At 43.2% G+C, this 26,184-nt stretch overlaps 1 protein-coding gene and 2 non-coding genes across 3 annotated transcripts; 2 read left to right on the top strand and 1 right to left on the bottom strand.

Moving 5' to 3' along the window:
• The first annotated feature begins 4,000 nt into the window (after positions 1-4,000).
• Positions 4,001-4,107, top strand: LOC147923786 (small nucleolar RNA R71). The gene has a single exon (XR_015587923.1). It is a non-coding gene; the product is annotated as a small nucleolar RNA R71 (small nucleolar RNA).
• Positions 4,108-8,584: 4,477 nt separating this feature from the next.
• LOC147923785 (small nucleolar RNA R71) lies at positions 8,585-8,691 on the bottom strand. The gene has a single exon (XR_015587842.1). It is a non-coding gene; the product is annotated as a small nucleolar RNA R71 (small nucleolar RNA).
• A 4,617-nt stretch (positions 8,692-13,308) lies between these two features.
• LOC147923784 (uncharacterized) lies at positions 13,309-13,659 on the top strand. Its single transcript, XM_087496545.1, has one exon. It carries the CDS (start codon positions 13,309-13,311, stop codon positions 13,657-13,659), a length of 351 nt encoding a protein of 116 aa, XP_087352671.1.
• Positions 13,660-26,184: the final 12,525 nt, after the last annotated feature.

Here is a 26,184-nt window from a genome sequence, read left to right as displayed (position 1 = left end):
ATGCAATCATAATCAAGCAAGTCAAGCCAAGCAATAAGGGGGTTTGGTTCTAACAGTTCTAATATAAACAAAGTAAAAGAATATAGACAAGTAAACCACACGACCTAAGCACTCGATGAAAGCAATCGAGTACAGGATCGAGTGGGGTTATCGAGTATGCAAGCGAACTATAAACAGCTCGAGGTATTACTCGATGCAGGTTATCGTGTACCTGATCGGGTAAGTGGTCGAGTAAGTAAGGAAAATGCAGGGAATGAAATACGAAAGTTCCTAAGGATGGGGGTAATCGAATCCTAAGTGTTCTAGACTAATACGGATGCCTTACATGCCTCAAGCAATTATTTCCTAGACAATGAACCTCTAAAACCTTGTCACCACACTGTCGCACTAGTAACAATCAACCTTGAACATACTACCACACTGTCGCACTAACAATATGTACAAGCAGGCATTAAGAACAATTCATTTTTCTGTCAATATACTTAGACTTATCTGATTTTGTCACTCAAAGTTAAGTATACCTCTAGCATTGACCTAATCAAGCATTTTATCTACTCCTTTCGGCCTGTAGCATTATAAGCGCCCTAGATCTAGTCTCAACCTGTCGGTCTGTTGACCGCATTAAGAACATCAACCTAGAAGGAAATTTATCTATCATAACAATCAACTAAAGCATCCTAACCGATCAAGAACACCTAATCATCTATCCCATCCCTAGAAACTTTGCTACACTACTCGGACATAGAAACGAATAATAAAACCATAGAAATAAACGAAAATGACATTATTAAAAAGATAGAGTAGAGTAGAAAAGAGTAGGGATCAAAGATCTATAAGAAACTACAAATTAAAAGTACAAAAACAAGAAGAAATGTTGAGTCGCTCAGTTCTCTCACAGAAGGTCTCGCTCTCTGGTTTGAGGGTCTGCGGCGTGCTCGTTTGTGAGCTAGGGAAAGAGGGGGTTTATATATGGAAACCCATTTGACCTAGCTTCCCAGACCTGCCCGATGGTCTACTCGATGGGGTGCACGAGGCTTGAGTCGGGTAACTCCTCGGGTGGATCTTCGGGTTGCTCTTCGCGCTCTTGGATCCTCTTTGATCGTGTTGGGGTTCGGACTTGTTCTTGTAGCTCGATGGCTCCTTTGGGTACATGCTCGAGTTGTCCTTGTTTTTCCCCATTTTTGGCTCTTTAGCACCTGTTTTCATCCAATATATGCAAATGCAGAAATGCAACACCCTAAATGCTCTAAAACTTGATTCCTACAGTAAATGGTCTAAAAACGCTAAGTTAGAGGTATGAACAATGCAAAATAAGGACAAAAAGGGATGCTAAAAACATGTAAATTAGAGTGTTATCAGACCCCCAAACTTAAATCTTGCTAGTCCTCTAGCAAGTAAGTAAGAAGGTACGGTTTGAAAGTGGGGACTCATAACCTTAAGATGCTAATCGAAGGATGCAAGCTATAGTCCTTAAAGATAGTTTAATGGTGCTAAGATCAATCAACATACTTACAAATATTTTTCTAGGAGACTATAGCAAGAACTTTTTTTTTTTTTTTTTACTTAGAGACTTAGAGCTAATTAATTCTAACCTTAGGAACTTTTCTATTTTTTTTTATATTCCACAACCCATCCCCCAAATAAACATTCTAACCACCTATCTTTCAAAATCGAATCTATTAGCTAGTTCAAATCTAACTTAGCTAAATCAAGAGGCAGTTCTTTGTCGTTCTCAATACTCTCAAGGTTTCACAACCTATAGCACAATGAAAAAGGCCTCACTCAACAATTCACAACAAGGTTTGAAAGAAAGGTTTGGGTTCATGGGTAGGACAAATGAATCGGGTTAAACGAAAAGATTGGTAGAAAGTGGAGTGCTAACCCGAGTTTAGAGTTACCATGAGAAAGTATTCAAGTTCCATAAGCAAGACAATTAAAGTTCAAATTAAATCCAATAATATAGAGATGTTCTAATGTTCAAGCAAGTGGAGGAATCATTATCGACACAAAGGGTCTAAGCAAAAATTTTTCATTTTTTTCCAAAGACTGATCTAGCAACAATGAACTGTGATTAAGGGCTATAGCTTCAATCCTAAGGTTTGATTTTAAACAAGGTGGTTTTAATCATTGTCCCCTAAGATGCATATGCAACAATCCTATATGAAACAAACTAGACTCAATCCTAATATGTAAATGCATCTACATGAACACTCTTTTTTTTTTTTTCGAAATTTTTCTAATTTTTTTGGGGTTTTTAATGCACATAGATGCAAACTCAAATGAATAAAACTAGCATGCAAAAATTTGAAAAAAAAAAAAAAAAAAAAACACAATGTTAAATACATTCTAGGACCCTCCCCCAAACTTAGATTACACAGTCCCTGTGTAAATAAAAGTTGGAAAAGAATCCAAGAATCACAAAATTAATTAAACTAAATGCAATGATATATACAAGGTTGGATGAAATTGGTACCCTCATGGGTTGGAGAAGAAGGACGTCACAACAGCTTCCATGCTTCCCAATGTACATTCAGGCTTGTTCTCAGCTCCAGTGGTTGCTGGATTTGGCTCATCAGTGAGCTCGTTGATGTGTGCGGACCTGTTGCTCGGACCAGCATCCGAGTCATGCATCGGGTAGGGCATCGGGTAGGCTCTAGCTCATTCAAATATCCCCTTAACACTTAATGTTTTTTTTTTTATATTCCTAGAATTCAAAGACACTAAAAAAAAGAAATCAAAACAACAAAAAAACTTCAGCCATATTCAGAAGGATACCTTTGGGACTTCCTCCCAAGTGAGCTTGTTTAAGTCACTAAGCTTGACTTTTCATCCTTCTCATGCTTTGGAAGATTTATAGAGAGGAGATGAAGTCCTCTCTATTCCCTGAGATTTCATTTTTCTTCTTTTTCTAGGATCAATGCTAAAAGTTTTATTCCTGATCGTTATATGCAGCCCTTGCTTTGCTTTCTTTGAGGAAGAACAACTGACTTTCCCTTGAAGTTTCTTGATTTTCCCACTGATCTTCTTCACTATAGTTGTTAACTCCCTCACAGAATCCTTGAGAATGTTAGTAGTTTGAAGTGCTGACAACCCATCAGATACGGAATTTCTTGACTCCAGCTGTTGGGGAAGCTTGAAGATTGAACCTGAGCATTCTGGGAGAGCTGGAGTGTCACCCGACCATGGACCCGAACATGAACCCGAACATGGGGTCGTGTTATGGGGTCGTGCTCCCGTTGGAGCTTCCTCATATGCTGCGAAAATCTCTGTTTTTGGCCCATTTACACCCTCAAATATTACATAATGATTTTCACATAAATCCTCCCCATCTTGAAGTGCATTGTCCCCAATGATTGTAATGTTTTCTTCATAGGCAGGTAACTCCCTTAAGGTGATAGCATGGATAGTAGCCAACTCCCTTTGATGGATTATTGATGTCCCTGGGAGTTGTCCTGAACAAGGAGAAGCAGCCAAGCTTTCAAGGTGATGAATTCTGGAGGTCAAATCGTCAATATTGAGATTATGGGCATTGTTGATGTAGTCCAGTTTGTTGTTCATCTCTGTAAACAGCCTAGCTGTTTCCATAGCTTCATTAGCTTGACTTTGTAGAACTTGCCGAAGCATATTCGTCAGTTCTTGATCTTGAGCAGGGGCCTGCTTGGGATGTTGTGGAGGATATATTGGGACCATAAACTGCTTATCTTAACAGACAACATGTACTTGCTCCTGTTGGGTTAGATGGAGTTTATCTAGCTTCTCAAGCTTCTCATTTAAGGCATTTAGTTCCTTCCTATGGCCTTCCTCAGAATCAACACCTCCCTTTAAGCTGAAATCATATTCCTCACTATAATTTGCATCACATTGAGCAAGATTCTCTACTAATTTCCAACCTTCAGCTACATCTCTATTCATGAAACTTCCATTGGAGACTGTGTCTAGAAGTATTCGGATACTTTGAATAACACCTCTATACAAAGTCCCCAACAAAGATGCATCGTTGAATCCATGGTGTGGGCATTGTCTCTGGTAGCCTTTGAAGCGCTCCCATGCTTCACTGAAAGACTCGCCATTTTGTTGAAGAAATGCGGAAATTTCGTTCCTCAAACGTGCAGTCCTTGAACTAGAGAAGAACTTCGCAAGGAAGACCTTCTTACAATCAATCCAAGAGGTGGTTTTTCTAGAAGGTAAAGTCTTCTCCCACTGATGGGCTTTATCTCCTAGAGAAAATGGAAACAAACTTAGCTTCAAGGCATCCTCACTAACTCCATTTATATTGGTGAGACTACAGAGCCTATCAAACTAATCAAGATGTGCAAGTGGGTCTTCAGTAGGCAGTCCATGAAATCTGTTGCTCTGAACCATTGTGATCAGACTACTCTTGATTGTGAAGGTTGTGTTGTGGACAGCAGGAGGCACTATCCCATACCTCTGAATATAAGTAGTGAGAGCATCACTATCACCAATCTTCCTTCTCCTTAGAAGTTTAGTTTGATCCTGTTGGTTTTCCATTCCCACTTCTTCCTGTTCTGCTCTGATACCGTCCTTTGATGTCTTGGTTCTCCTGGCAAACGGTTGGTGTATACAGGTACCCGATCAAGAATCCGAAAGGTCACTCGAGCAGGTGCTCGGGTAGACAGGTTCGGGTAGGGGTTCAGGTGGTGGATTGGGTAGGGGTTCGTGTAGGTTCACCTGAGATCCAAAACAGACAAGCAAACAGTCAGTACTGAAAAAATAATAAAAAGAACTTGATCTAGCATGTTCTGAAATCCTAAATGTAACAAGAAACAACCAAATGGGAACGGCGCCAAATTGATAGACTTGTTTTCACCTAGGGTATTAATTCCCTATGCAGTTGTAGTACAAAGGGTTATCAATCCAAATGGTTGTTATGCTAACAGATAGGATGCAATCATAATCAAGCAAGTCAAGCCAAGCAATAAGGGGGTTTGGTTCTAACAGTTTTAATATAAACAAAGTAAAAGAATATAGACAAGTAAACCACATGACCTAAGCACTCGATGAAAGCAATCGAGTACAGGATCGAGTGGGGTTATTGAGTATGCAAGCGAACTATGAACAGCTCGAGGTATTACTCGATGCAGGTTATCATGTACCTGATCGGGTAAGTGGTCGAGTAAGTAAGGAAAATGCAGGGAATGAAATACGAAAGTTCCTAAGGATGGGGGTAATCGAATCCTAAGTGTTCTAGACTAATACGGATGCCTTACATGCCTCAAGCAATTATTTCTTAGACAATGAACCTCTAAAACCTTGTCACCACACTGTCGCACTAGTAAAATAAGGACAAAAAGGGATGCTAAAAACATGTAAATTAGAGTGTTATCACTAACCATTGACACTGATACTCACATCTTGCAATCAACTACACACTTTCTCAAATCTTTGCCAGACTTGAATTTCCTCAAAGAAGCTAACCTGTTTTATTTCCAACATATTAACCTGAAACTGTTTCATGCTCATCTGCAACTTCTTCTTTGATCTGAACCAGAAATCCTTATTGATACTCAAACAACCATTAACACACATAGGATTTCAAGCTTTTATGGCGTCCCATTGTAGCAGAATCCTGTTCATATGGATTGTTCAAACTTCTCAAACTCGCACACAAGCTGCATCAGACTTTCAGCAAACTGAATATACCAAAAACACAACCTGAAACCCATCATTGAATCTTGGATAATCCCTTGCAAAATCAACAGCTAACCTTTTGTGCTATACCAAGATTCTGATTCTCTTAACTCATGCAGACCATCAACAAATAGAAACAACTCTTCAGAACATCACACTTTGACCTTGTGACTGTAGAGGATACAGACTTGACATCTTCAATATTTGAGCCAAAAGCAAGTAGAGGTTAACTCCACCTCAAACTAATCTCCAGTTGGTTGCGCAACCTTAAATCAAAAACAAACTCTATGGATGAGCGTTCTTGTACCAGCCTCAAGATATATCATATAACTGATATCAACATCATCACCAGTGACTAGCTTGATCCTGAACTCACATTGATGTTCAACTCTCGAGCCATTGAAGGAGACAACTTGTAGATCCTTCAGAGTTCGTAAACCTGAAAACATCTAATCTTAATGGATCCGCTGTAGTGAATCTTCCTTCTTCCAACATCGACGTTTTGAAACCCAGAACAGCCACCATCTTCTTCTTTCACGTTATTGTAGCACTATCTCTCTGCGAACTACATATCTGATATAAAGCTATCAGTTTCCTTCACAGATCTGAAAACTTTCTCACAAAGCTTGCTTCTCAAGAACCTGAGGCTCTGATACCACTAGTTGGAAATTGATACAACAACTTTAGATTCAATCAAATGCTGATTGATGGATCTGACTCAAGCTTTAAACACGGAAATAGAGAGAACACTGATAACTCTCTAATTTACATGTTTTTAGCATTTTTTTTTGTCCATATTTTGCATTGTTCATACCTCTAACTTAGCATTTTTAGGTTATTTACTCTAGGAATTCACTTTTAGAGCATTTAGGGTGTTGCATTTCTGCATTTGCATATTTTGGATGAAAACAGGTGCTAAAGAGCCAAAAATGGGGAAAAACAAGGACAATTCGAGCATGTACCCGAAGGAGCCATCGAGCTACAGGATCAAGTCCAAACCCCAACACAATCGAGGAAGATCCAAGAGCATGAAGAGCAACCCGAAGATCAACCCGAGGACTAACCTGACTTCACCCTCGTGTACCCCATCAAGTAGACCATCAGGCAAGTCTGGGAAGCTAGGTCAAATGGGTTTCCATATATAAACCCCCCTCTTCCCCTAGCTCGCAAACGAGCACGCGCAGACCCTCAAACCAGAGAGCGAGAGCTTCTGTGAGAGAACTGAGCGACTCAACATTTTTCTTCTTGTTTTGCATTTTTATTTTGTAGTTTTTTTAGATTTTTATCCCATACTTCTTTCTACTATACTCTATCTTTTAATACAATGTCATTTCGATTGCTTTGTTATTCGTTTCTATGTCCGAGTAGTGTAGTAAAGTTTATAGGGATGGCATAGATGATTTTGTGTTCTTGATCGGTTAGGATGCTTTAGTTGATTGTGATGATTGATAAATTTCCTTCTAGATTGGTGTTCTTAATGCTGTCAATAGACCCGAAAGGTTGAGATTAGATCTAGGGCGTTTACAATGCTACAGGCCGAAAGGAGTAGATAAAGTGCTTGATTTAGCCAATGCTAGAGGTTTACTTAACTCTGAGTAACAAAATTAGATGAGTTTAAGTCTACTGACAATAATGAATCGTTCTTAATGCCTGCTTGTTCATATTGCTAGTGCGACAGTGTGGTAGTGTGTTCAAGGTTGATTGTTGCTAGTGCGAAAGTGTGGTGACAAGGTCTTAGAGGTTCATTTTCTAGGAAATAATTGCTTGAGGCATGTAAGGCATCCGTAATGGTCTAGAACACTTAGGATTCGATTACCCCCATCCTTAGGAACTTTCGTATTTTATTTGTTTGCATTTTCTTCACTTACTCGACCACTTACCCGATCAGGTACACGATAACCTGCATCGAGTAATACCTCGAGCTGTTCATATCTCACTTGCATACTCGATCACCCCACTCGATCCTGTACTCGATTGGTTGTATTGAGTGGTTAGGTCGTGTGGTTTACTTGTTTATATTCTTTTATTTTGTTTATTTTAGGATTGTTAGAACCAAAACCTTAATTACTTTGCTTGACTTGTATTGTACTGATCATATCCTTCCTGCTAGCAATACACAACCATTTGGATTGATAACCCTTTGTACTACAACTGCATAGGGGATTGATACCTTGGGTGAAAACCTGTCTATCAATTTGGGGCCGTTTCCATTTGGTTGTTTTAATTTTGCTACGTTTAGGATTTCAGGACTTGCTAGATCAAGTTCGTTTGTCTATATTCGTTTTGGATACTGACTTGTTTGCTTTCGCATTGTTTGTTTTGAATCTCAGGTACAACCCGAGCACCCACCCGACCCGTCACTCGATCACCCGGATCGAGTTGATCCTCGTGTACACACTCGGATACCTACCTGTGCATGCAAACACGATATAGAGGTAGCCAGAACCTGAGTCCTTTCATCGACAACATCGACAGACCTCGGCTACTCAGACAACAACAATTTCAACCGGAACCATCAATCATTGAGGAGACGATGAATACTCAGAACGGTCCACCAGCTCCTCAAGCAAGGACCAATATAGGAGCAGGAGATGCTCCAACTACTCACACTCAGAGGAATAGCATTGTGCCACCAGCTGTGCAGAATAATAATTTTGAGATCAAGAGTAGTCTCATCCATATGATACAGAGCAATAAGTTTCATGGACTGCCAATGGAGGATCCATTGGATCATCTGGATGAATTTGATAGGCTCTGTAGCCTCACTAAGATAAATGGAGTCAGTGAAGATGGATTCAAGCTCAGGCTTTTCCCATTCTCTTTGGGAGATAAAGCACACATCTGGGAGAAATCGCTCCCTAAGGAGTCCATCACCACTTGGGAAGCGTGCAAGAAGGCATTCCTAGCCAAATTCTTCTCCAACTCCAGAACCGCAAGGCTGCGAAATGACATTTCCGGCTTTGTACAGAAGAACAATGAAACATTCAATGAAGCTTGGGAACGTTTCAAGGGGTACACTACTCGATGTCCACATCACGGCTTCAGTAATGCTTCATTGCTGAGCACACTATACAGAAGAGTGGTCCCCAAGATACGGATGTTGCTGGACACCGCAAGTCATTGTAACTTCCTCAACACGGATGTTGATGAAGGTTGGGACCTAGTGGAGAACTTGGCTCAATCTGATGGCAACTACAATGAGGAATATGATCGCTCTGTGCGATCTACAGGAGAGGAAGATGCCAAGTACAAGAGGGACATGCAAGCCCTCAATGACAAACTCGATCAGCTCCTCAACCAGCAGAAGCATGTTCATGCTATATCAGAGGAAGAGCAGTTTCTACAACAAGATGGGGAGACTATGCAACTATAGGATGTAAACTACATCAACAACCAAGGAGGTTACAACAGAGGGTGCACCACCTACAAGCCGAACCCGAGTGTGCCTTACCAAAACCCGATACACAACCCGATAACCCCATCGAGTTCGTCCTCGCTGGATTTGCTATCCTTAATGCACACAGTCCTATCTCGGAATATAGACACAATTAGCATTAATGCACGATTCGACAATCTCGCATGTCGTCTGTCAGCCAATTTCCAAGAACTGCACAAACGATTTGATGCATTGGGATCCCAAATTCAGGTGATTACGGATAACTCGGCTTCCACCTCAAACAGTCACACAGAGTATGCAAAAGTGATCGCCTTACAAAGTGGCCGACAATTACCCCTTCGAACAGCACCACAGGACATCACTGAGGCCAGTAATGATCTAGATGGGGAGGATCTCGGTGAAAGCCACTTCCCAGGACAACCCGATGCTCAATCCGATCCACCACCCGACCTCACTACTCGGACAGGTGATCGGATTGACCCTCCAGTAGCTCTGCCTCCTGCAGACAACCCGGGAAGAGAAAAGCATAAAGAAAGGAGATTCATTCCCCCACCTTACAAGCCACCTCTGCCATTCCCTGGACGATTTCGCAAGGAACTCCTAGAGAAGTACAAGGCATTGTTCAAAAAACAGATGCAAGAACTCGAACTTCGCATGCCCCTACGCCTTCACTTTGATTCCCCCCTTACCAGAAATTCCTGAAGGATGCAGTTATGGAGCGGATCAAGCAAGTACAGGGGATGGTTATACTCAATCATGAGTGCAGTGCGATAATCTAGAGGATTGCCGCTCCTAAGAAGCTGAGCGACCCCGGATCTTTTACTTTACCTTGCTCGATCGGACCATTGAAGTTTGGAAGATGTTTTTGCGATTTATGGGCATCAGTCAGCTTGATGCCACTCATTGTAGCTAAACGTCTCGGATTCGAGAATTTCAAGCCTACCGACGTCCAGCTGGTTTTGGCTGATCGAACTACGAGGTTGCCAAAAGGAGTTCAGGAAGATCTGCCGGTCAAAGTAGGGTCAGTAGACGTACCAACCGACTTCGTAGTTTTGGAAATGGATGTGGAGCCAAGGGACCCACTTATCTTAGGTCAACCATTTTTAGATACCGCGGGAGCAATGATTGATGTGAGGAATGGGAAGATCGATCTGAAGCTCGGGGAAGACCTCACTATGCAGTTTGACATCCGAGAGACTATGAAAAAACCTACAATAGCTGGTCAAACCTTCTGGATAGAAGAGCTAGAAAAATTGCGTGATGAAGCATTTGAGGAGATAGCGATAGGGGATTGCTTACAAACAGCACTGACAAATGATGGTAAGGAGGGATTCGCGCATCAAGAAACGGAGCTCTACAAAGAGTTGCTTGATACTTATCTAGATCTCATCGAACCAGAGCTAAGCGAGAACATGAGGGAAGCTGAAAGAGAAGGAATGGTACTCAACAAAGGAAGCATGGACACGTCAGTGGTCAACTCCTACGTCATGTCCTGCAGTTGCTCGACACCAACCGACCCGGACACTGACCCGATCGCCCCATCGAGTAGAGTGATCAAGCACCACCTCGAGCAGCAACTCCAAATCACCGATGATTGGCCGGAATCTAAGGCGCCTAAAGTGGAACTAAAACCTCTTCCTGATGGGCTAAGGTATGCTTTCTTAGGACCTAATTCAACTTATCCAGTAATCGTTAACTCTAGCATGCCTAAGAAGGAATTGAAATTGCTTTGCACCCAATTAAGAAATTATAGGAGAGCAATAGGCTATACTTTAGATGACATCAAGGGTAAATCCCCTGATCTGTGCACCCACCGGATAAACCTTGAAGATGAATCGTACTCTAGTATAGAGCCTCAGCGTCGCCTAAATCCAAACCTGAAAGAAGTAGTAAAAAAGGAGATTCTTAAGCTGCTCGATGCTGGAGTTATCTACCCCATTTCTCATAGTACTTGGGTGTCCCCAGTGCACTGCGTTCCAAAGAAAGGAGGAATCACCATAGTCAAAAACGAGAAAGATGAGCTAATTCCCACGAGGACAATAACTGGTCATCGAATGTGTATTGACTATAGGAAGCTTAACGCAGCCTCAAAGAAGGATCATTTCCCCCTGCCTTTCATAGACCATATGCTGGAACGACTAGCTAACCACCCTTACTACTACTTTCTTGATGGGTATAGTGGATTTTTCCAAATCCCAATACACTATGCTGACCAGGAGAAGACAACGTTCACCTGCCCTTATGGAACTTTTGCCTACAAGAGGATGCCTTTCGGTTTATGCAACGCTCCCGCAACTTTCTAGAGATGCATGACATCTATCTTCTCCGATTTAATAGAAGAAATGGTGGAGGTTTTCATGGACGATTTTTCGGTATATGGAGATTCCTTCTCATCATGTCTGTCAAACCTCTGCAAGGTGCTGAAAAGGTGCGAGGAAACCAATCTAGTGTTAAACTGGGAAAAGTGCCACTTCATGGTCCAAGAGGGAATAGTTTTAGGGCACAAGATTTTAGAAAAGGAGATAGAGGTCTACAAGGCCAAGATCGAAGTAATGGTCCAACTGCAACCTCCTAAATCAGTAAGAGATGTCAGAAGCTTGTTAGGGCATGCGGGGTTCTACAGGCGATTCATTAAAGATTTCTCTAAGATGGCACGACCGTTAACGCGGCTACTTTGCAAGGAAGCGGAGTTTGTTGTCGACAACGACTGTTTAGACGCCTTCAACAAGATAAAAGAGGCTTTGGTGAGCGCACCAATAGTTCAAGCTCCTGACTGGGACCATCCCTTCGAGATTATGTGTGGCGCTTCAGATTACACTGTCGGAGCAGTGCTGGGTCAGAGGATAGATAAAAAGCTCCACATGTTCTACTACGCCAGCAGGACCATGGACGATGCCCAGACGAGGTATGCCACAACTGAAAAGGAACTCCTTGTTGTGGTTTTTGCGTTCGAGAAGTTCAGAAGCTACTTAGTAGTCGGTTCTAAGGTGATTGTCTACACGGATCATGCCGTCCTACAGTACATTTACTCGAAAAAGGACACCAAACCCTGGCTCCTCAGATGGATCCTTCTTCTGCAAAAATTCCACATAGAAATCGTGGATAAAAAGGGGATTGAGAAAGGAGTAGCAAACTATTTGTCCAGAATGAGAATCAAAGACCCACACCCAATCGACGATTCAATGCCCGAGGAAAGACTGATGCACATCGCCTTCTTGGAAGAAATGAGCCACACGATCGGACACACGATAGCCCACTCGATCCCCGAGTCAACTGGGTCGATCGAGTTGATGGCGATCGAGTCGGCTAAGCTCCCTTGGTACTCAGACTTCGTGAACTACATGGTGTGTGTGGGGAAATCCCCAAAGACTATGACGCTCACATAAAGAAAAAGTTCTTCAGAGATGTCAACAGCTACTACTGGGACGAACCTTATCTTTACAAGAAAGGTACGGATGGCTTGTTCAGAAGATGTATAGCAGAAGAGGAAGTCCAGATAGTATTGGAGCACTGTCATGGGTCCGCCTATGGAGGACATTTTGCAACCTTCACAACAGTCCAAAAGATACTCCAAGCTGGTCTTTGGTGGCCAACAATGTTCAAGGACGCACAACTCTTCATAGAATATTGTGACTCGTGCCAGAAAATGGGCAACATAGGTCGACGGAATGAAATGCCTCAGCAGCCAATCTTAGAAGTCAAAATTTTTGACGCCTGGGGAATAGATTTCATGGGACCTTTCAACCCACCCTCGAATGGAAACATGTACATCCTAGTGGCGATCGACTATGTCTCGAAATGGGTAGAAGGAATCGCCAGTCCGACGAATGATCACAAGGCCGTAATAAAGATGTTCAAAAACATTATCTTCCCCAGATTTGGAATCCCAAGAGTAGTGATCAGTGATGGAGGAACTCACTTCATTAATAGGGTTTTCGATGGCCTACTGAAAAGGCATGGAGTCAAGCATAAAGTCGCGACAGCTTATCACCCACAAACCAGCGGACAAGTGGAAGTGAGCAACAAACAGATTAAAGCGATATTACCTAGAATTGTAGGAATCACAAAAAAAGACTGGGCATTCAAGCTAGATGATGCACTGTGGGCTTATAGGACCGCCTACAAAACACCGATTGGGCGGACACCTTTCCAGCTTTCTTTACGGAAAAAACTGTCACCTTTCGGTCAAGGTAGAATACAAAGCAATGTGGGCGACCAAGCTGCTAAACTTGGATATGAAGACCGCACATGAAAAGAGAGTAATGGATCTCCATGAACTCGATGAGATACGACTGGAGGCTTATGATAATTCGAGAATCTACAAGGAAAGAACAAAAGCTTTTCATGACAAGAGAATCCGACACAAGGATTTAAAAGCTGGAGACAAAGTCCTTTTGTTCAACTCAAGGCTTCGGCTATTCCCTGGGAAGCTCAAGTCAAGATGGTCAGGACCCTTCGAAATTAAGGACGTTCTGCCCTATGGAGCAATCACTCTTCTTGATAAAAATACGAAAGAATTCACTATGAATGGACAGAGAGTGAAGAGGTACATGGCAAATGAGAACACAGAGGAGGAATCATCTCTGCGTCTCGACGATCCCGCGCCAGTCTGAGATGAATTGAAAGTCAAGCTTAGAGACTATAAACAAGCTCACTTGGGAGGAAATCCCAAAGGCAGGTCTGTAAATATCATTAACATGTTTTTAAGCGCTTTCTCTCCTTAGTCCTTTCGCCCTACCCGATGAGCTACGCGATCCCACCCTCGATCAACACCTCGGATGCTGGTCCGAGTAAGTCGTCTGTGCACATTACTGAGCTCTCTGACGAGCAAACACTGGCACCTGCTGACGCCGGCGACGACCCTGGCTACACGTTGGCGAGTATGGAGGCTGCTGCAACCTCTTTCTTCTCCAACCCATGAGGTACCAAATTCATCCAACACTTGTATATACCATTGCATTTAGTTTAATTCATTTTGTGTGATTCTTGGATTCTTTTCCAACTTTTATTTACACAGGGACTGTGTAATTTAAGTTTGGGGGAGGGTCCTAGAATGTATTTAACATTGTGTTTTATTTTCTTAATTTTATTATTTCAAATTTTTGCATGCTAGTTTTATTCATTTGAGTCTGCATCTATGTGCATTACCCAAAAAAATTTGAAAAATTTTGAAAAAAAAAAGAGTGTTCATGTAGTTGCATTTGCATATTAGGATTGAGTCTAGTTTGTTTCATATAGGATTGTTGCATATGCATTTTAGGGACAATGATTAAAACCACCTTGTTTAAAATCAAACCTTAGGATTGAAGCTATAGCCCTTAGTCACAGTTCATTGTTGCTAAATCAGTCTTCGGAAAAAAATGAAAAATCTTTGATTAGACCCTTTGTGTCGATTGAATGCTTCCTCCACTTGCTTGAACATTAGAACATCTCTATATTATTGGATTTAATTTGAACTTTTTGTCTTGCTTATGGAACTTGAATACTTGCTCATGGTAACTCTAAACTCGGGTTAGCACTCCATTTTTACCAATCTTTTCGTTTAACCCGATTTGTTTTCCCTACCCATGAACCCAAACCTTTCTTTCAAACCTTGTTGTGAATTGTTGAGTGAGGCCTTTTTCATTGTGCTATAGGTTGTGAAACCTTGAGAGTATTGAGAACGACAAAGAACTGCCTCTTGATTTAGTTAAGTTAGATTTGAACTAGCTAATAGATTCGGTTTTGAAAGATAGGTGGTTAGAATGTTTATTTGGAGTTGGGTTGTGGAATAAAAAAAATCCCTAAGGTTAGAATCAATTAGCTCTAAGTCTCTAAGTAAAAAACAAAGAAAGAAGAAAAAAATTTCTTGCTACAGTCTCCTAGAAAGAAAGAAAAGGATATATATTTATATTAGGAGTTTAGCAATGAAAGAAAAAAAAAAAAGAGAAAAGAGAAAGAGCTAGAAATTCAAAGTCTAAAAGTGTAAACCTTAGGGAGTAAAAAAAAAAGAGTTAAAATCAAGAATGTTGGTATTTTAATTCTAGGGGGTTTAAATAAAAAAAAAGTGAGTGAATGAGAAAAGGGTAGATCATCAAGAGTTAAGCTTTGTATGTCCAAATTGTTCTCAGTCTTAGATAGTTTTCACAACTGTCTAGCATTCCATCTTTTGAGAGAAAACCACCAAAAGAATTTGTTTGAAACCACCTTACTAAAAAGCCTTACCCTTGAAACCGATTGAGCTTGATTCACCTTCCATTTGCAAGAATTCGCCAAACACTTAATTGAATGTGAAAGAGATGTTCCTTATCTTTAGTTGGAGGTTGAGCTAGATCGATGCATGGTAATAAGCATTGAAAAATATTTGTAAGTATGTTGATTGATCTTAGCACCATTAAACTATCTATAAGGACTATAGCTTGAATCCTTCGCTTAGCATTTTTAAGGTTATGAGTCCCCACTTTCAAACCGTACCCTCTTACTTCCTTGCTAAAAGACTAGCAAGATTTAAGTTTGGGGGTCTGATAACTCTCTAATTTACATGTTTTTAGCATCCTTTTTTGTCCTTATTTTGCATTGTTCATACCTCTAACTTAGCATTTTTAGGTCATTTACTGTAGGAATTCACTTTTAGAGCATTTAGGGTGTTGCATTTCTGCAATTGCATATTTTAAATGAAAACAGGTGCTAAAGAGAGAAAAATGGGGAAAAACAAGGACAACTCGAGCATGTACCCGAAGGAGCCATCGAGCTACAAGAACAAGTCCGAACCCCAACACGATCGAGGAAGATCCAAGAGCATGAAGAGCAACCCGAAGATCCACCTGAAGAATAACCCGACTTCACCCTCGTGTACCCCATCAAGTAGACCATCGGGAAAGTCTGGGAAGCTAGGTCAAATGGGTTTCCATATATAAACCCCCTCTTCCCCTAGCTCGCAAACCAGAGAGCGAGATCTTCTGTGAGAGAACTGAGCAACTCAACATTTTTCTTCTTGTTTTGCATTTTTATTTTGTAGTTTTCTTAGATTTTTACTTTTAATACAATGTCATTTTCGTTCATTTCGATTGCTTTGTTATTCGTTTCTATGTCCGAGTAGTGTAGTAAAGTTTCTAGGGATGGGATACATGATTTGTGTTCTTGATCGGTAGGATGCTTTAGTTGATTGTGATGATTGATAGATTTCCTTCTAGGTTGGTGTTCTTAACGCTGTCAACAGACCGAAAGGTTGAGATTAGATCTAGGGCGTTTACAATGCTACAGGCCGAAAGGAGTAGACAAAATGCTTGATTTAGCCAATGCTAGAGGTTTACTTAACTCTGAGTAACAAAATTAGATGAGTTTAAGTCTACTGACAATAATGAATCGTTCTTAATGCCTGCTTGTTCATATTGCTAGTGCGACAGTGTGGTAGTGTGTTCAAGGTTGATTGTTGCTAGTGCGAAAGTGTGGTGACAAGGTCTTAGAGGTTCATTGTCTAGGAAATAATTGCTTGAGGCATGTAAGGCATCCGTACTGGTCTAGAACAATTAGGATTCGATTACCCCCATCCTTAGGAACTTTCGTATTTTATTTGTTTGCATTTTCTTCACTTACTCGACCACTTACCCGATCAGGTACACGATAACCTGCATCGATTAATACCTCGAGCTGTTCATATCTCACTTGCATACTCGATCAACCCACTCGATCCTGTACTCGATTGCTAGCATCGAGTGCTTAGGTCGTGTGGTTTACTGGTTTATCTTCTTTTATTTGTTTATTTTAGGATTGTTAGAACCAAAACCTTAATTGCTTGGCTTGACTTGTATTGTACTGATCATATCCTTCCTGCTAGCAATACACAACCATTTGGATTGATAACCCTTTGTACTACAACTGCATAGGGGATTGATACTCTGGGTGAAAACCTGTTTATCAAACACATAAACAGAGAACACAGAGATTTAGTAACCCAGTTCATTGCATCAGCAGCTACGTCTGGGTAGGAAACAGAGTCCTCAACATCCACTATAAATCAAGAGTTACATATGTATTATGGTTACAACATACCTCTCACACTCTTCTAACATCCTAGTATCGAGTCTCACAATAACAACATATGAAAGAAGAATAACAAGAGATTGAGCCTAGATACACCGAGAATCTACATCTCTCTCTAACTATGTTCCCCTCTTCAGAACCGCCTGAACTAGGGTTCACTGCAGCTCTTTTGCTCTTTCTCTTTCTCATCTGTTTGACCTTATGTAATTATACCTAATACATAGTTGGTTCCTGTATGGGCTTCAGGCCAATATCTGGTCCAGTTTCTGATAGACCAAACAAGCCCACATATACAAGCTTCTGATCCAATACAACTTCCTGTTTCAAGTTGGATTACATCTCAACAGTTCCTAAAAAGAAAAAAAGAACAAAAAAAGTGTGATTCATACGTCCTAGAAAAATTGCGGCAAGACTCTTGGTTACCTGTTGATCTCTCAGCCTCGTACTAAGTAAATCGGATCTCTCAGCCTCGCACTATAACATCTGTGAACCAAAAATTGGTTTTTCTGGATGGGTGTCGATCGACACCAAGGTGGTGTCGGTCGACACCATTGTTTTCAGGTTCAACCATATTGCTTTAATCGTCGATTCGGACCGGTTTGGTTTAAGGAAACCATTGAACCGAGTCTTAAAAGGGAGAAAACGACCTAGGGTCGTGTTTTGGTGTTATCTCGCCGCTTTGAGAGAAAAAGAAAGAGAGAGTTTGTTCTTGAGGTTCTAGAGAGAGTTTGTAAGATTTCAAAGCTTTGTGGGGGAGATCTTGCTATGGGAGTGGGGATTCAAGGCTAGGAACGTGTGGGAGCTTGCTGGGAGTGTGGATTCGTCCATTGTTGGTCAGAAACTTCCTACAAAGAGGTGAGTGCATGACCATGGCTAATCTAAGCCTTTGATTCCTTGTTCTTGCTTGTGTGTTGCTTTGTTTGTGTGTTTTTCTTGTTGTTGCTACAGGTTCTTACGGATGTATAGGGCTTGGGTTTCGAGTATTGGAGGATTAGGTGGAGTTTGGGAGCTAGATTCGACTCTCGGCTTCGAGCGGATCACAGTTGCAGAGGGAGTGTCGATCGACACCACTTGGTGTCGGTCGACTCCAGTGAAGCAAGCATCGATCGACACTATGGGGTAGTGTCGATCGACACCGTTGAGCCAGTGTCGGTTGACACTTGGCTTGTGTCGGTCGACACCTCCCTTCCAGTGAGTCGGTGTTTGTTTTCCTGGTTTGTATGCTTTGCTTGTTGATTGTCTGGAACATTGGAATCACTGTTGCTTGTGTGTATAGCCCAGTAGATGGGAGGATTGCCTCACTGAGTGTTTATAAATACTCACGCATCTCAATTTGTGTTTGTGGTGCAGGTAAAGGCAAAGTGTGATCGTGGAATCAAGGCAATGAAGAGGAGGATGTTCTAGGGACTCGATTGGATGCTGTCTGACATTGCTAGGTTGCTAGAGTTGAGTCATTAGAAACATTGATAGGTTGCTGGTTCTATGTTTTTTGGTGATTGGTTATTTGGATATTGGTTATGTTTTGAATATTGGTTATTTATATTTATTGGATATTGGTATTGTTATTCCGCTGTTGATTGTGACTGTGGTTAGGTGGCTAGTGGATATGTGACCACTAGTTGTAGTTTTAATTATTATATTTATATTATTACTATTTATTAGTTATAAAAAAACGCGTCTGGTCATTTCAGTTCTGTATCAGGGCCCTTACGGTTCTAGGTTTGGGTTCACTAGGTTTCTGTTGTGATGTTTGGGATTGCATGTCTTGATTGATTATGTGAGTTAGTCAATTGTGTGTGGCATAGAGTCCTAGAACATCCTCTTCAAGCCGACTGTGTGATTCCACGGTGAGTTTATGTTTCTGTGTTATATTAGTAATTGTTTGCTTAGTCTTCAATTCATGGTAGTGCAGATGGGTAGAGATGGTACTGTTGCTGGTCGTGGTCGTGGACGCGGACGTGGTCGTGGACGCGGACGTGGTCGTGGTAGGGCAGAGTCCTAGAGGTTAGTGAGACTGAGGACCAGAGTGTGACAGTTGAGGGTGTTGGCAAGTTACAGGGTGTTCCGGAGGATTCAGTGAGTGTAGCCGGAGGGGGGCGGTGTTGATGCTCCAGTGGCCGGTGGTGCTAGGGTCCCGGGTGTGGGAGTCCCAGCGGGTGGAGTCCCTGGTGTTGATTTTGCGGCTTTGCTAGCACAGGTGTTAGAGCGGTTGCCAGCTGTGGTTCCGGCTCAAGCTCAGGTTGTGCCACCAGTGTGGCAGAGGAGCCGCAGCCAGTGTCTGCGGATGCAAGAGCACATGGACGTTATTTGTCCATGCTCAAGGAGATAACGCGTCTCGGGACTGAGCGGTTTTCGGGTGGTACAAACCCTACTGTTGCAGATGCGTGGAGGACGAGTATGGAACGTAACTTCTATACTCTGAGATGTCCTAAGGAGTTTTGGGTGGACATAGGGGTCCACCATTAGAGTGGTGATGTTGAGGTGTGGTGGAGATCAGTGGCTACTTGGAGAGTGCAGAGGGAGATGACTTGGGCTGACTTTGTCTTGGAGTTCAACCGCAAGTATTTTCCTAGAGAGGCATTGGATCGGTTGGAGGTGCAGTTCCTTCAGTTGTCTCAGGGGACACGGTCAGTGCGGGAGCTGGACTTGGAGTTCAGTCGACTTCTTTGTTATGGGTGTCGGGCTATAGAGCCTGAGGAGGCCCAAATCAAGAGATTTATGAGGGCTCTTCGTGATGACTTGAGGGTCCATTGTAGAGGGCGTAGTTATGCTACGCGTGCAGAGCTGGTGGAGACTGCAGCAGAGATTGAGCAGGATATCCGGCATAGTCAGTGGTGGTTTAGTCCAGTAGTTCACCCTAGTAAGGGTCAACATCAATGGAGGTTCTAGCAGGGGCGGCAAGCCTGTGCAGGGAACCAAGAGGAGGTGGGAGGCTGCGCAGACGCAGAGTGGCGGGGGTTGCTTCAAGTGTGGGAGCAAGGATCACAAGTTTGCTAGATGTCCCAAGAGGATTGCTCCAACGGCAGGGCCTCGAGTATGCTATTATTGCAGGGAGCTAGGGCACATCAGGCCCTTGTGTCACAAGTTGCAACCGCAGCAGTGGCAGCGTTGCAGCAGGTGCAGCCTGGAGGTCAGCAGGTGGCACGGATTGAGTAGGCGCCAAGGGTTTACACGACAGCAGAGACTGGTGGAACCAGTGCCGGGGTGATCACATGTATAATTTCTGGTACTTAAGCTTTGTGAATTTTTAGTAGGTTCAGATTTTATGTTTTCCTGTGATAAAGTGTTAGGTTCTCAACACATGAGGTTTGTGTAGGGACCTTGTTGGTGGGCGGGTTTAAGTCCGACGTTATGTTTGATTCTGGAGCTTCCTATAGCTACATTCCTCTGGAGTGTGCATAGGGTGCAGGGATCAGAGGGGATCCCGGAGAGCGTACAAGAGTTGTCAGAGTTGCGGGAGCAAACTCCTGAGGGTTATTGGACGAGCTAGAGGAGTTGATATTCAGATCGCAGGGGAGTCGTGGCCAGAGGATTTGCTTATCAGTCCGGTTGAGTTATATGATGTTATTCTTGGGATAGATTGGTTGCTTCGGCATATGGTGCATTTGGATTGTCATCATGGTACAGTGGAGTTTGAGCGTCCAGGAGGGAAGTTGGTTTTTCAGAGTATTATACCGACTTCAGGGAGTCTCGTGATCTCGGCCATTCAGGCTGAGAAGATGATCTAGAAGGGCCGTGAGGCTTATTTGGTTACTATATCTATGACAGAGTCAGTGGGGAAGTCTACGGTTAGCGGTATTCTGGTAGTGGAGGAGTTTGAGGATGTGTTTCAGTCATTGCAGGGATTACCACCATCTCGGTCGGATCCTTTTACTATTGAACTGGAACCAGGGACGATGCCGTTATCCAAGGCTCCTTACAGAACGGCTCCAGCAGAGATGGCAGAGCCGAAGAAGCAGCTAGAGGATTTGTTGAGTAAGGGTTTCATCCGTCCTAGTGTATCACCATGGGGAGCGCCGGTGTTGTTTGTGAAGAAGAAGGATGGGAGTTTTCGGTTGTGTATTGATTATCGAAGTTTGAACCGGGTCACTGTGAAGAACAAGTACCCTCTTCCTAGGATCGATGAGTTGTTGGATCAGTTGAGGGGTGCTACTTGGTTCCCCAAGGTAGTTCTGGCGTCGGGTTATCATCAGATACTAATAGATGAGGCAGATATGAGGAAGAAGGCTTTCAGGACGAGGTATGGGGATTATGAGTTTGTGGTAATGCCTTTCGGTTTGACTAACGCGCCAGCAGCGTTTATGAGATTGATGAACAGCGTGTTTCAGGAGTTTCTGGACGTGTCTGTCATCATTTTCATCAACGATATCCTGGTCTATTCTAAGAGTCATGAGGAGCATGCAGTGCATTTGAGGGCAGTTCTGGAGAAGCTGGGGGAGCAGAAGTTGTTTGCTAAGCTGAGCAAGTGTAGTTTTTGGCAGCGTGAGATGGGTTTTCTGGGTCACATTGTTTCTGCATAGGGGGTTTCTTTAGATCCGGAGAAGATTCAGACTATCAGAGATTGGCCTAGACCGCAGAACACTACAGAGATCAGGAGTTTCCTTGGTTTGGCAGGTTACTACAGGAGGTTTGTGCAGGGTATTGCAAGTAGAGCACGCCCTATGACTAAGTTGACAGGGAAGGATGTCCCTTTTGTGTTGTCACAGGAGTGTGAGGAGGGCTTTGAAAGCCTTAAGGAGATGTTGACTACTACGCCATTGTTGGCTTTGCTTGAGCAGGGAGAACCCTATGTGGTTTATACAGATGCATCTAGAGTTGGTTTGGGATGTGTGCTGATGCAGCATGGGAAGGTGATTGCCTATGCTTCGCGGCAGTTGTGGAAGCATGAGGGCAACTATCCTACTCATGATTTGGAGATGGCTGCTGTAATTTTTACCTTAAAAATTTGGAGATCTTATCTTTATGGTGCAAAGGTATAGGTGTTTACAGATCATAAGAGCCTAAAGTATATATTCACTCAGCCTGAGTTGAATTTAAGACAGATGCGATGGATGGAGCTTTTGGCAGATTATGATTTGGAGATAGGTTATCACCCTGGTAAGGCTAACACGGTTGCAGATGCTCTGAACGGAAGAGGGTAGCTTCGGCTCAGGAGCAAGAGATGGAGTCTCTGGTAGGGGAGATCAGTGCTTTGAGCTTGTGTGCTATTTCACAGGAACCATTGGGTTTAGAAGCAGTTGATAGAGCAGATCTTCTGAGTAGGGTGCGATTGGCTCAGAAGCAGGATTTGGGGCTGGTGAATGCCTCAAAGGATGTGGATTCAGAGTATTAAGTCTCAGATAATGGTACTATCTTGGTGCATGGTCGGGTTGGTGTGCCTAAGGATGAGGAGCTGAGATAGGAGATCCTGAGAGAGGCTCATGCGAGCAGGTTTTCTATTCATCCAGGAGCGACTAAGATGTACCGTGATCTCAAGAGGTACTATCACTGGTTCAGGATGAAGAAGGATGTAGCTAGTTGGATCGCGAGGTGCGATGTGTGTCAGCTAGTGAAGGCTGAGCATCAGGTTTCTGGCGGGTTGCTGAAGAGTCTACCCATTCCTGAGTGGAAGTGGGATATGATTACTATGGACTTTGTGGTAGGATTGCCAGTGTCCAGGACGTTTGATGCTATTTGGGTCATTGTGGACCGGTTGACTAAGTCAGCACATTTTCTAGCCATTAAGAAGACTTATGGAGCGGCGGCCTTGGCTAAGAAGTATGTGACGGAGATAGTCAGGTTGCATGGGGTGCCAACGAGTATCGTGTCTGATAGGGATTCTAAGTTCACTTTAGTGTTCTAGAAGGCATTTCAGGCAGAGATGGGCACTAAGGTGCATATGAGTACAACTTATCATCCCCAGACAGATGGATAGTCATAGAGGATGATCCAGACGCTGGAAGATTTGCTGAGGATGTGTGTTTTGGATTGGGGTGGCCATTGGGCAGATTATCTGAACCTGGTAGAATTTGCTTACAACAACAGTTATCAGGCGAGTATTGGGATGGCTCTTTATGAGGCTTTGTATGGGAGGCCGTGTCGTACACCGTTATGCTGGACTCAGGTGGGGGAGAGGAGCATGTTCGGGGTAGATTTTGTTCATGAGACCTCAGAGAAGATTCGGGTTCTCAAGCTGAACATGAAGGAGGCTCAGGATAGGTAGAGGAGTTATGCTGATAGGAGGAGGAGAGATCTTGAGTTTCAGGTAGGAGACAGAGTGTACCTCAAGATGGCCATGTTTCGGGATCCGAACAGGTCATTGACTGAGACTAAGTTGAGTCCGAGGTATAGGGGTCCGTTCAGAGTGATTGAGCGAGTTGGACCAGTGGCATATAGACTGGAGTTACCTGAGGTTATGCATGCGTTCCATAAGATTTTCCATGTGTCTATGTTGCGGAAGTGCCTCCGTGAGGGAGAGCGAGTGTTGGCTAAGATTCCTGAGGATCTTCAGCTTAACATGACTTTGGAGGCTAGACCAGTGAGGGTTCTCGGGAGGAGGATCAAAGAACTTCAAAAGAAGAAGATTCCTTTGATGAGAGTCCTTTGGGACTGTGATGGTGTGGAGGAGTAGACTTGTGAGCCTGAGGCGAGGATGAAGGCAAGGTTTAAGAAGTGGTATGAGAAGAAAGCCGCGACTTGAGCTTGTCTAGCCTGGTCCCATCTGTAATCCGTGGCTGGAGCGGGAATGGAGTATTCCAGCCCATCTTTCTTGTTTACTCGGTCGCTTGGGGTGGTTGGTTGTGTGACTCAGTAACAAGATGAGGTGGTGTTCGGAGTACAAAGTTTATGTGAGGCGGGGTTTTGGAGGAAAGTTTCTTGAAATAGAAGTTTCCAAAAGTGGAAAGTGCTAAATATGGAAAGTTTTATGCGAGTTAGAATTTCTCCATTTTAGCTGTGGAGAGCCTTGGGAGGGCTTGTGTGTGGCCTTAGTGGCGGACTTTTGAGTCATTTGTGCCGTGTGTGGCAGTCTTTTTAGACATTGTGTGGCCTTTGTGGCAAGCTTTTTAGCCAGTTGTGTGGCCTTTGTGGCAGGTTGTTTAGCCAAATGTGTGGCCTTTGTGGCGGTCTGTTTAGCCAGATATGTAGCCTTTGTGGCGGGCTGTTTAGCCAGAGTGCATGTTGTCCTTCGGGACAGATGGCCTTTGTGGCGGGCTGTTTAGCCAGAGTGCCTGTTTAGGCGGTCCTGTTTAGATAGATTGTTTGGTCTTTGTGACGGTCCTGTTTAGGACAGATTGTTTGGCCTTGGTGGCGGTCCTGTTTAGGACATTTATTTGGCCCTTGTGGCATGTATATGATCCTTGTGCGGTCATGAGGTATTCCAGTGAGGGGATATGTGGTTGGTAGGGCATTATGATGTCTTACGCGAGCCACGGGAAGGAAACCTGGATAGGGATAGGACCCAAACGTGTTCAGAATTGTTTACTCGCGACTCTTGGAGGACTTAGGTTCTCCTAGTACTGCCATATTCTGAGACTTTGTGGCTTGGGAATATGGTTGGTATATCGACTTTGGATGACGATCCGGGGGCGCACTATAGGGTGGCAACCCGAGAGACGAGTTTGGATTTTTTCTTATATATTATGGCATGCGGGTTTAGGCCCGATGAGGAGCCAATATTATGGCATGCAGACTTAGGTCTGATTAGGAGCCAATAAAACTCAAGGTTTAGGCCTATGAGTAAAGGAAAGTCCAAAAGTCGAGAGCGAATGACGCCTGGAGCGTGAGTCTATCGCCTAGAGGTGACCTTCTGTAGATCGGTTGGAGGAGTGAGGGCCGTGGAGACGGTTGCACGGGAGTCCTTGGCTGATGGTTGTTCGAGATTTGAGGACGAATCTAGATTGGTGGGGGAGAATTGTAACATCCGCAAACCAAAAATTGGTTTTTCTGGATGGGTGTCGATCGACACCAAGGTGGTGTCGGTCGACACCATTGTTTTCAGGTTCGACCAGATTGCTTTAATCATCGATTCAGACCAGTTTGGTTTAAGGAAACCATTGAACCGAGTCTTAAAAGGGAGAAAACGACCTAGGGTCATGTTTTTGGTGTTGTCATGCCGCTTTGAGAGAAAAAGAAAGAGAGAGTTTGTTCTTGAGGTTCTAGAGAGAGTTTGTGAGATTTCAAAGCTTGGTGGGGGAGATCTTGCTGTCGGAGTGAGGATTCAAGGCTAGGAATGTGTGGGAGCTTGCTGGGAGTGTGGATTCGTCCATTGTTGGTCAGAAACTTCCTACAAAGAGGTGAGTGCATGACCATGGCTAATCTAAGCCTTTGATTCCTTGTTCTTGCTTGTGTGTTGCTTTGTTTGTGTGTTTTTCTTGTTGGGATTGGTTGCTACAGGTTCCTACGGATGTATAAGGCTTGGGTTTCGAGTATTGGACGATTTGGTGGAGTTTGGGAGCGAGATTCGACTCTCGGGTTTGAGCGGATCGCAGTTGCAGAGGGAGTTTCAATCGACACCACTTGGTGTCGGTCGACACCAGTGAAGCAAGCATCGATCGACACTGTGGGGTAGTGTCGATCGACACTGTGGGGTAGTGTCGATCGACACTGTGGGGTAGTGTCGATTGACACCGTTGAGCCAGTGTTGGTCGACATTGGCTGGTGTCGGTTGACACCTCCCTTCTAGTGAGTCGGTGTTCGTTTTCCTGGTTTGTATGCTTTGCTTGTTGATTGTTTGGAACATTGGAATCACTGTTGCTTGTGTGTATAGGTCAGTAGATGGGAGGATTGCCTCACTGAGTGTTTATAAAATATTCATGCATCTCAATTTGTGTTTGTGGTGCAGGTAAAGGCAAAGTGTGATCGTGGAATCAAGGAAATGAAGAGGAGGATGTACTAGGGACTCGATTGGATGTTGTTCGGCATTGCTAGGTTGCTAGAGTTGAGTCATTAGAAATATTGCTAAGTTGCTGGATCCATGTTTTCTGATGATTGGTTATTTGGATATTGGTTATGTTTTGAATATTGGTTATTTATATTTATTGGATATTGGTATTGTTATTCCGCTGTTGATTGTGATTATGGTTAGGTGGCTAGTGGGTATGGGACTAGTAGTTGTAGTTTAATTATTATATTTATAT

This window comes from Camelina sativa, chromosome 17 (assembly GCF_030686135.1).
Source record: "Camelina sativa cultivar CO46 ecotype springtype chromosome 17, ASM3068613v1".
Lineage (NCBI taxonomy): Eukaryota > Viridiplantae > Streptophyta > Magnoliopsida > Brassicales > Brassicaceae > Camelina > Camelina sativa.
This window is presented reverse-complemented; position numbering and strand designations above follow the sequence as displayed.